The sequence below is a fragment of the Cryptomeria japonica genome, chromosome 3 (assembly GCF_030272615.1).
Source record: "Cryptomeria japonica chromosome 3, Sugi_1.0, whole genome shotgun sequence".
Lineage (NCBI taxonomy): Eukaryota > Viridiplantae > Streptophyta > Pinopsida > Cupressales > Cupressaceae > Cryptomeria > Cryptomeria japonica.
Genome location: NC_081407.1, coordinates 163,537,215 through 163,549,573, shown reverse-complemented (window position 1 = coordinate 163,549,573; position 12,359 = coordinate 163,537,215). Strand labels below are relative to the sequence as shown.

General features: G+C 38.5%; 1 protein-coding gene across 1 annotated transcript; it reads left to right on the top strand.

Annotated features, from left to right (window-relative positions):
• Nucleotides 1-2,602: 2,602 nt before the first annotated feature.
• LOC131031024 (putative methylesterase 14, chloroplastic) lies at nucleotides 2,603-4,897 on the top strand. Its single transcript, XM_057962029.1, has 5 exons — nucleotides 2,603-2,706; nucleotides 2,880-3,160; nucleotides 3,241-3,381; nucleotides 4,274-4,405; nucleotides 4,497-4,897. The coding sequence occupies exons 2-5, from the start codon at nucleotides 2,930-2,932 to the stop codon at nucleotides 4,770-4,772; spliced, it is 780 nt and encodes a 259-aa protein (XP_057818012.1). The 5' UTR covers nucleotides 2,603-2,706; nucleotides 2,880-2,929; the 3' UTR covers nucleotides 4,773-4,897.
• Nucleotides 4,898-12,359: the final 7,462 nt, after the last annotated feature.

Genomic DNA, 12,359 nt, shown 5'->3' with positions numbered 1-12,359 from the left:
TCCATTATGAACAACAAAGACACTAAAGTTGGAGTGTGCTCCCTTTATGCCTCTAATGACTATAGAGAATGAATTGAACTATGAAAGTGGTTGTGTACACACTTGAATATCCCCTAGGTAATTGGAGGGGACTTCAACATGATTGAGCATCACGAGGACAAACTAGGAGGCTTGGATTTAAATTGGAAGTGTGGTGAGAAACTTTATTGGACCAGGATGAAGGAAAAGCTTATAATCTTTGATCCCCTTGAAGGTAACATGAATAGTTATGGGTCCATTTAGTACACTTGGTGCAGCTTCCAACAAGGGAGGAAGAGGATTTATCGTAGGTCGGACAGGTTTTATGCTAATAGAGATTTCTTCTTCTTCAAATAGGAGGATAGTGGTACCATAGTTAGAGTATGTCTATACACTCTGTTAGACCTTCATCCTATCAATGCTCAAATAGCATTGAATAGTCTTTCTGATATATCTATTAAGATGGAGGAAAATCTTATCCTCAATACTAGTCTACCGAAGGACGAAGAATTATTTGTGTAGTTTACATGATTAGGAAAATTAATAAATGGGAGTGCCAAAGTCCCTCCGCCATTAATAAGTGGAATGGGAATGTTAATAGCTGGAGGGTCCTATTTCAAATTGTGGGAAAGAAAAAAGTCAAACATGAGAGGAGGCTAGAAAGAGACCTTGTTCAAAATCTTTTGGTCCTTGAGTCTCAAACCCACATCCATAACATCAACTATAGTTTGAACTGCAGTTCATTACAAGAGATAAAAATAGAATATTGGCAATTTCTCCCACTTGCATTGGAAGAACTATAGTTTGTAGGAGCTAAAAATAAGAGCTCTAAGAATAGAATTTACATCAAATTGTTAACTGCAGTTGAAGATGTGTTTTTCTAAAAATATAATATGCATAAAAAAGCTCACTATAGTTATGCATGAATATGCATGTTTTCTTTTCTATTGTTAGTTGGCATTCAATGTGCCAATGACCTCTATTTATTTAGGTAGAATTGCAATGCTTTCTTGTCTCTATCCTCTATGGTTGGTTGATCCTTGATCTCATGGTCAAGAAATTATTGTATTCAATTTTGAATGAATAAAAAGATTGATTGGCTATTGAGCAACATTTTTTATATGTTTATTACTATGTAAGGATTTATCTTTGTTTTTTTTATTTTCTTCAAATTGTAATTTTCTAACATTGTCTCTTTTTACAACTGATGTAAAAAAATACTCATGATATCTCATTCTCATGTGTATACTAAATACTCATCAATAACTAGCTTGGGTTGGAAAACTATATCATAATGTTTCTTGTGAGTGGTAGATTCTATCAAAGGAATCTCTTAGGTGAAGAGCACCAATAGATAACATGGTTCCAAAAACCGTCACGTTGTTGTCATGTTGACCCCCCAATAGCCATCATAGTGAAAACACCATTAATAAATTTGTTTTGTACCAATAGCTAATCATTTCTTGTAATTTTTTGTTCAAAATTGGCCCATTTGTGCACCACTATTGGAACATTTGTACACCACTATTGTGACATTTGTCAACAAATACTAGCGATTTTGAGTTGATGGTTACTGGAACATCTTTAGTTAGGTATCAGACGACACTTTGAAATTTGTACTTTTTGACTTTTTTGATTCCACGGCATGCATCGTTACTGCCCAGAAGCCAGATCAATAGCTATAAGCAGCTAAGTCACATACGAAGATAGCTTTAAAAAAATCAAAATCCGATATACCGTTTAAGCTGTGGGTGGACAAAGTTATCTATGACGGTTACTGGTGCTCTTCCCCTAGTTGCGTAGTTTCATAATTTATTCTAATCTTTTCTAAAAACTGCATATATGAAATCTCTTTACAAAGACCAAAAATGCTAAACCTTAAAAAGATAGGTATATCAATTTGTGTATTCTAAATTGCTCAATATTATCGTATTTCTTATGTGCCTTGTACCTAATCTTAGGTGTGAAAGATTAAATGTATTAGATGGAAAGACTGTTAGATTTAACTACCACATTTATTTTGCCCCTTCGACTCTCCCTCTCCCGCTCTCTGCTGTCCTATCCACCTCCTTCATACATGTGAGCTTTCACTGCAAACAGGACAGGTTTGAATACAATTTTAATTCTAATCTTTTTTGTGACCTCTCTCCAGCACTAAATAATTAATTGCATTTAATTGTTTTCCGATACTGTCTTTTGCTATGCATAGACGAATAGAAGAGAGTCTTGTGGTGTGTGTTAATGTATAAGAAAAACAAGAGCAGATTTAATATATGATTGTAGCAACAGTTAGGGGATTTCCATTTTTCAGTATTTTATGAGCACAAGGAGAGACCAGTATGCATTTGAAATATGTAAATATAGAAATCAATTTCAGTTCATTTCTGTGTTTGTCTTTGCGTTTTCTGCTCTATTTTTTTTGCTTCTCTGCGTCTTCCCTTCAAAGACTGGCAGATGGAAAGAGAGATTAATGCGTCTGTCAAGCTATAATGAGTACTCATTATAGCTTACCGACCAATTGATCAACGTACACTTTGGTATAAAAATAGACGATGAAAACAAAAAATTATTCACCATTGCTCATGGCTTCATTGATTTTTAAAGATAAAATCATTGTACACCACACAAAACGAGTGGAAATCGTCAAGTGCTTTGTATAAAGACTGGACAAAATCATAAACTAAGATGGTACTAATCTAGCTGGCTGCTGCTCACTTTCAGTTCAAGTTACCCATCCATATATAATTTCTACCCTTACAATTTTTTCTCTATATATTTTTTATATTAATATACGAGTCTATAAATTTATGCAATATTCAGTATGAAATATTAAAGAGCCCACAAACATCATCCTGGTGCAGATCCTGGGATACGAGTTAGGAAGAATTGTGTTTCGACAACAGAAAAAGTAATGGCGTCTGATTCAAGAAGCTTCCATTTTGTGTTGGTCCATGGAGCCTGTTTTGGCGGCTGGTGTTGGTACAAAGTTGCAGACCTCCTTATGAAAGACGGTCTTACTGTTTCTTCCCTTGACATGGCCGGCCAAGGCATTGACACCACTGATGCAGATCAAGTTTCCACATTAGAGCAGTACAATCAACCTCTCACAGACTTTTTTAATGCTCTTCCTTCCCATCACAAGGTGTGAATTTTTTATACAGCTGAACTATAAAACAAGTAGCATGGCAATAGTCTAAATCTGACATGACAATATTTGTATAGGTGATACTGGTTGGTCATAGCGCTGGTGGCTTCAATCTGACATACACCATGGAGCGCTTCCCACATAAAATCGCTGCTGCTGTTTTTGTTACTGCACTGATGACCCTCAGCGGAGCGACTGCCTTTGACAGTTTGAATGAGGTTTACTTCTAATATTCTGTTTTTGATCTTGCAATCTTTTGGTGAAATTTATTTTTGGTTGGACAAATGTCTTTTTTTTCCTAGTTATTTTGAACGAGGGTTTTGCAAGGATTCTGGATGCATAGACATTTTGTGGATATTGTACTTCAAAGAAAAGTAAATACAATGTGAGACTAGAACCTATAAAGAAAAGATTCTGAAACAGACAGGAGACTTTCAATGAAGCGACAGTCATAATAACAATCATGAAGCATTGAAACGAAACCTCTCCAAAGAACTTAGGAGCCAAAGGTTGGTCTATATAGGAAACCATCGTGTCTGTTTTCAAAGATGATTAAGAAGATCAAACGGGTAGAAATTGTCTAAGTATTTGTTGTGATTTACAAATTTTGTAATTTTTATCAGATGTTATTCTGTATGGAAAATAGATGACTCCCCAGATTCTTTCCCTTCATTCATCATAACAGAGCACTCTTCAAACTTCGACACTCTTTCAACACTATGAATCTCGTTTTCATGATTAGGAGGTAGAATGAAACTTCTTTTCTGAATATTGTGCTTCTTCTTGATATCTGGACATAAATAAGAGAAGTGCCTGGCTTTATCATAATGAAAGAAAAACTTTGAGAACTCATTTTGGATTCTCTACTCCAAAAACAAGTTTGAAACACAATTTTAAGACATTTGACAGTACCACACAAAATAAGAAAAGACTAAATCTCAACTTCGTCAATTGATAAAAATTGATCACTTAAATAGATTGCTCTTGTATTCTTCTTGTATACCTTTTATATTTAAGACAACAAAGATTCATTTTAATATTAATACAGAGAATTTTTTTAATTTCAATTTCAGGTTCTTTTTATTTCTAATTATTTTTGCGCATATACAGATTTTGTCTCGAATTGGAAACTTTGGAGACTCCACATTTTCCTTTGCAAATGGAGAAGAAAATAAACCCACATCTCTAAAGTTTGGCAAACAGTTTTCACAACAATTTCTGTTACAAAACACACCCTCTTCGGTATGCTATTGAAATCAACAATTCTTGGGGTTAACTGTATAATAGACTTAATTGCTTGATTGACTGTTTTGTTATCATGGAATTCATGCAGGATATTTGCTTGACTGATTCTCTTCTCAAAAAATGTCCTTTGTTGCAAGGAGCCCTTTCCTACACGAAGGAAAACTATGGGCAAGTTCTCCGAGCTTACGTTGTGGCCAAAGAAGATAAATTGCTCCCGGAGGAATTCCAGAGAAAAATGATTGCAGAGAATCCTCCGCAAATGGTATACGAGATAGAAGGATCGGATCACTCTCCATTCTTCTGCAAGCCTGATAGACTTGCTAACATACTTCTGAAAATTGCCACTAGATGTTTATGTAACTAATGCTGTGCTTCAAATGTTGAACTTATCAAATAATTCTTTGCATACTCCTGCAAATTGCCAGTAGATGTCTATGTACCTATTGCTGTGCTTAAAATAGTAAACTTATTAAATTCTTCTTCACAAAATTTATACACTGTAAATATTTTTTATGGTTTTTTAAGCCATGTTGCTGCCTCTTGTTCCTTAAAAACTAAAATGTTGAGGCATAGACCAAGCATGTGAACTGTTTGAATGTGGTTTCTATCTGGAGGCATCTATTTTGGCTTCAAAATGGCAGTATGAATTGACTAACACGCATGTTAGTCGCACGTTTTACACCATCAATTTTGCAATAGACGGCTGCGATTGACAAACATATCACTATCACACCGTATAAAAAGTCCGTTTTAGAGCCAGAATAACTGCAGCCTCTCTATCTGAATAGAATTCATGCAAAATGTTGAAGAATAAACAAGACACATGAATGGTCCCGCACACAGGCCCCAGTGCCTTTGAATTGTCTTGCATTTTGTTTTATTTAATATAATCAATTAATTATTACTCATATGACTGGAATATTTTCAAGACATTCTAGCATTAGTTTCTAGCTTGGCTTCCCCAATATCTATATCTATTGCACAACATAAGATTGTGAACCACGTCCTATCAGCATTATTGAGAATTAACATGCTATATATTTTGAATGAAATATTAAGAATGCTAATTAAATAGGTATAAATGTGGTAATTTATATTATATGAATATAATAAATTGATATTTTTATTTAAAAAGAAAATTAGTTCACATGTTGTTTATTGCAAAATGGAATATTATAGAATGATCAAAATTTACAAACATTAAAAAAATTGTACTATGGAATAGTTTCTAGGTACATCATCTATTTCAATAACAACTTGTTAGTCCTAACTCTACGAGTCTTCATCCTAAGTATTTATATATTAGCACCTATATCCTTCATCTTAAACTAACTAGATAAATGTGTATGTTTTCTTATTGAAGTTCTATTCTTCTAAATTATTATCAGCTTATTAACATAGCAATTTAGACTAACTTCCTTAAGTCACAAATAAATAGGATAAGTAGCCGACATACCATGTGTTCATTATACAATCAATAACTCAACCATAGGAATTTGGTAAGTTGATATAGTCAATTGAATCCATATCTTTTCTTCTGCATCCATCTATTTATTAAAAGCCTATATAGATATATCCTCTTCCATACAAGGCTTTTTTCAACCTTCGTGATTTCTTCAAGTCTAAGTTGAGATTACACTCAGTGACAATCATTAGTAAATATAGTAAACTCAATAACTCAATCATAGGAATTTGGTAAGGTGATATAGTCAATTGAATCCATATATTTTCTTCTATGTCCATCTATTCATTAAAACCCTATATAGATATATCCTCTTCCATACAAGGCTTTTTTCCACCTTCGTAATTTCTTCAAGCCTAAGTTAAGATTACACTCAATGACAATCATTAGTAAATATTGTATATGGTGAAAATGGATAACAATAATAATAATAATAATATTGAAAGGCTAAATGAATTCAACCACAAAACCCTAGCCTAACAACAACAAAGATCCACCATAACATATGAAGATTACCTAAGACAATGCAAATCAAATGAAATCACAAAGATTATACCATCACATGTCCAATAAGGTTTGAATCTCCATTCTTCCTATCTCCATTGATCTTGCTTGATATATTTGCTCTCAAATTTTATGTGCACAAGAGCTCAACAAAGAACGGAATGTGGTTGCAAGTAGGATCGTAGTGTAGTCAAGTCATTAAGATGATTGATTAGTTAGGGTTTGATAATGAAGGAAGCATCTCCTTATATAGAAGACACTATATGAAATAGAGGGATAAGATTGAGAGGTGTAAAAGGAGGTCGGCTATGATTAGAGGGTAGGTAGAGGAAATAATAAAATAATGAAAGCGGTAGGCAGTGTAAGAATTAAGAGATGAATGACATGTGTCATGGGTAGAAAAGGTTAATGAATTAATTAAATAAATAAAGATTTATTTAATTAATAGAAGAAGTGGGATCAATTAAATAAATAAGATATTTATTTAATTTAGAAAAAAGGATAATTTAAATAAATAAATGTATTTATTTAAATGAGAAATAAGGCTAGAAGAGGATAAATGAATTAATTAGATAAATAAATATTTATTTAATTAATAGAAGAATTAGGCTTAGATAATTAAATAAATAAAATATTTATTTAATTAGACATGACAATTTTGGGTGTCTACATTTTTCCCCTCTTTGAGACAATGCGGCTTGTCACGTTGTTTCAAAGAAGATAATATGAACTGATACAGAGTTGCCCCAAGATGGGAATGATATGCTCCCTCAAGAGATTGGATGAAAAAAATGTCTGAAAAGATCGCAGACAATCTCTCGATAAGAAAGAAAGGCTAGAATGGACTGACCAGATAAAGTGACAAAGTCACGGGATAAAGAAGACTAACTTGGAAAATGAGGGCTAGGGCTAGGGTAGTTTATAAGATAGACCACGGGGGAAAATACATCCTCATTGTCATCCATACATCCACGAGAGCAGAGTGCAGAGCGAAAATAGAGCAGCAGCAGTCAGCAGCGATGGCCTTTGTTCACAGATTCGACCACGTTCGTCGATTCCAGAGGCCAGCCAACGCAGGAGAGCCGGTAAGTACCACAAAACCGCCTTTACTTTGATGCAATTATTGTTGTCATTAATGCATGCTAGATAGGGTAATAAATGCGCTTAGAATAGGGTCCAAAAAATGTCAAAAATGCCCAGGCGCGTCTGCGTTGGTGCCAGGTGCATTTATGCTCGCTAGGCGCGTCTGTGTTTGTGCCAGGCGCGTCTGTGATGGAAAACGCGTCTGTGCCGAATGCGTCCGCGTCTATGCTGTGTAGGCGCATCTATGCCAAAAAGGCACGTCTGTGTCGCCCAGGCACGTCTGTGCAGAGCATAGGCACGTATGTGTTTTTCAGGCACGTCTATGTAAAATAGGCGTATTTATGCATTCTTCAAGTGCGTTTATGTCAGGAAAGCACGTTTGTATCCAAAAAATGTGAATTTGTGTCTTCTAGGTCAAATCAACAGTTCTGTGATGAACATACACTGTCGATTGGATAAGCTACTAAGAGGATACACTCAAGCAGGTCCTCTAGGGAAGACTAGAATAGATCAAGGCACTTTGTGATGAACAATGAGTACCAAGATAGAGTACTTTGTGATGAATAGGGAGTACTAAGATAGCATCACTTTGTGATGAACAGTGAGTGCGAATGTGAGCAGCACTTTGTGATGAACAGTGAGTGTCAAACACGTAGTACTTTGTGATGAACAGGGAGTACCACTAGGATAGAAGCAACACTTTGTGATGAACAGTGAGTGTCACTAGGATAGAAGCAACACTTTGTGATGAACACTGAGTGTCACTAGGATAGAGTACCATATGCACTTAGATAAAAAGTAGCATTTTGTGATGAACAGTGAATGCCACTATGACTGACATGATTGATTTGCTTGACTGCAGGAGTATTTGCTTATGTTGGAGTCACGGGAGAGATTCCCGTCGACGCAGAGATTGCGACCTGAGCTTACATTCAAGGACCGAGCAGCTATTGAGGCTATGGGATTGAGACATATTCTATATGTGCCTAAGTTTCGAGCGAACATGGGACTACTGACTGCACTGGCGGAGAGGTGGCACTCCGAGACTTGCACCTTCCATTTGTCGATGGGGGAGATGACAGTCACCCTCGAGGATGTATACAGGATCTTGAGGATACCAATTGATGGGGAGTTGATTCCCTATGATCGAGATGGAGACAGGGAGGCTCTAAGATGAGTGTTCCAAGACCCAGGGCTGGAGATGAGGGCAGGACATGTGGCTTGGGACACCATGACAGCTACAGGATTGGCGCTGCCAGCAGTGATAGGAGGAGCGATCAGTGGGTTCTTATGTCTTGATAGAGAAACACGAGGGTTCGCTGTGGGCTGGAGAGGTGCATTGGAGACACTGGTGACATAGCACACCAGATATGCCTGGGGACCGTGTGTGCTAGCACACCTCTATTACAAGCTACATCAGTTTGTGTACCACGGGTTAGTGGGATTGGGCTGCGGGGTCACATTGTTACAGGTGTGGGCCTACGAGCATCTGCTAGTGACGAGACCGATACATTTCAGGGGTAGAGGTCATGGACACAGTTTCGTACACTTGTACAACATGATCACTTCGCAGCCACAGATTGGTAGGTTAGAGCACTGGCGGCGGGTGATTGATGATATTGATATGGTCATATGGAGGCCATACCTAGGATGCGAGCAGTGGGAGGATGATGCGATAGAGCTACCCTACACCTTCCAGAGCAGGTATCTAATTGGGCAGATGCCCTATGTACTAGAGAGGCAGTTAGTGGACAGGGTGGGCAGGCAGTTCGGCAGGATCCAGCGGATGCCATGGGGTTCAGGCATGTATGCACGGACTGTCAAGGATCAGGCACAGTTTGGGCCCCTATTATCATATGATCAGGTTGTTACACAGCTAGTGGAGATGATGCCCCTACCCTGGGACATGTGGCCAGAGATTGAGGATGCTGGCATGGATGCCGAGTACATAGCATACTGGGCCGAGCATCCATTCCCATGCATGACAGATCTAGGAGAGCTACTAGATGGAGATGGTGGTGGGGATGGTGATGATGATGGAGATGATGGGGACAAAGGCCGACGAAGGAGGAGGGAGGCAGTTGGAGAGAGGAGGGTTGCACAGCGGAGGGAGGGTGGAGAGGATAGGCAGGCTCAGGTGGTGAGAGGTCGCGGTGGATTACCGCTATAGGTGCCGGCAACACAGGGTCCTAGATAGGTGCAGGTACAGCGACAGGTACAGGGATAGTTACAGGGACAAGCACTAGTATAGGTACAGGCATAGGGGCAGGCACCCATATAGGGGGAGCCATAGGCAGAGCCACAGGGGGCTAAGGCAGAGGAGGATGAGCTGACGGAGCTGAGGGAGATCTGCCAAGGATAGGCAGATGAGATCCAGGACCTAGAGAGGGAGAGGGATAGGCTCAAGAGGTGGCTCAGAGATACTGAGCGGGAGCGAGATCAGACCATTCAGTGCTACATAGAGGCTGAGATAGCACTGAGGGCTAGGAGGCAGGCAGCAAAGGACACAGGGGCTGGATATGCCTACGTCCTTTGGGCAGGGGAGGACATTACCTACTGGTGGGATCTCTATTATGGTGCAGTGCCAGCGGATCAGTGGGTGAGGAGCTTCTATAGACCATCGCGGATAGCGACAGCTACAAGAGGGAGCAAGAGGAGACAAGCATCTAGTGGTGGGGTTATGGGTCCTCCACCACCACCAAATAGAGGGGAAAGGAGGGATGATCCTAGGGTGGGTCCTTCAGGGGCTCAGATTCTGTCGAGGCCAGGTAGCTCCAAGGGAGGGAGTTCATCATAGTCGTAGAGGGCTCCCTATGTATCAGTATTGTACCATTTTTGTATGATGATGTAGACACCTTCGGGTGATTGTAGCCATATGATTTTGACTCTATATGCATGTGTACCTATGTAATGAGATGTTTCTATGTGATGCTTATGATATGGATGCAAATATGTATATGATGAAATACAATATTTTTTTCTTTTATGTTTTTATATGTGTATGCATGATGCAAATGTGAATGTATGTAATGCAGATGAATATGATAATGCAAAGAACTATTTATATGATGAAAATGTAAAATGTGCTAACAGGTGTTGTATGCAGGATGTGATGCAATTGTGATATCTATATATATGTATGAAATACTTATATGTGGTAATGCAGGTGCAACTACATGAAATGCAAATGTTTTTGGTGTGTCATTATACTCAGTCATGTGATAGCAGGCTACACGGACTCAAGAAGAACGATGGAAGTCAATCAAGAAAGGGGATGGAAGACAGAAGATATGGAAGTGAAAGAGCTTCTTATGCGGTATCATCATTGAGCTTTATTATGGCAAGTAGGTTATGACAATCGAGGCATATGTTCGACCCAGAAAGTCATTGTACTCGTTTGCATGGAGATAAGATAGTCACAAACAAGGAATGCCCCAGTTCACACTAGACTCACAGTGTCCTCATATCCTTTGACAAGTCATAGCATTACTAAGAGACAATCCACAAACAGCAAATACAAATAGGTGACGATACCCCATCCTCGCCTTTCTAGTCAAAGACATCCTGGAGATAGAATCTCTAGTCAGAGACATCCTGGAAAAGATAAAAGACATGTCACCAAAAAGATAAAATAAAAAGAAAACCAAGACTCGACACCAACATCCACTGTTGTCCTCAAGTTTAGTGTCTCTTGTCACTTGTATAAGTCTTATTTGATTGTGGTCACAATGTTTACTTTCACAGAAAGGATAGATAGCACTAAACCATATGTTGTCTGAGTCTGTTGAAAGATTTGATTTGTTGAAGCCCATTGTTGCTACTGTGTCTCATCTGAAACTGACTGAATCCATGAAACTGATACTTTATTGTGGAGAAGATGAAACTTTATTGCGGATCTAGGATGCAAATGTTGCTTTATTGCGGATTGTGAGCGAATAGACTGAAGAAAGTTGGAAGAAACTGTACTCCTCGAAACATGCGATGCTCTCAGTTCCACACCCATCACTAGACGTAGGATTTGCCTTAGCCATAGATAGGATCTGATTTATTATGGATGGAAAGGGAGTGAAAAGGGAGGTTATTATGGATGGCTAACCAATCTTGGGTAGATCAATAACAAGCCATGATGGAAATGGGTAAGTTTATTATGAACGAATAGGTTGTGAGTGTGTGCAAAGTGAAAGGATGAAATGGAATCCTGAAGGAGGGAGGAGCAATGTCTCTACGCATGGTGTTGGTGATCCAGTTTTCACCATTGTGATTGTAGTTGTGACTCATTCAGTGTTGATAAGCCTTGAGATGATTAAAAGTAGTTTGTCTTCGTTCATCCAGTAGTTCAAGCTCTTGTAGGCGAGAGACCCTATAGTCTTCATCACTAATAATGTTTTGCAAAGAGACTCGTAAAGAAGGTAGCTCAACCTCAATAGGCAATATGGCTTCAACGCCGTAGACAAGTGAATAGGGTGTAGCTCCTGTAGGTGTGTGAACACTTGTGCGGTAGGCCCAAAGTGCAGGTTAAGTTGGATATGCCAATTACGACCAGCATCGTCGATTATCTTTTTGAGGATTTTAAGGATTGTCTTATTAGACGCCTCAACTTGACCATTACCTTGGGGGTAATATGGCGTGGAAAAACGATGGGAAATATGGAAGCGGTCACAGAGTTCACGAACATCCTAATTTTTGAAGGGACGCCCATTATCAGTGATAATGGAAATAGGATTACCGTATCGGCAAATGATATAGTTGAGGATAAATGTAGCAATCTGTTTTCCAGTGACTTGTGTGAGAGGTACAGATTCAATCCATTTTGTGAAATACTCTATGGCAGTGATAATGAATTTATGACCATTGGAAGAAGGAGGGTGAATCTTGCCTATGAGATCGAGTCCCCACTAACAA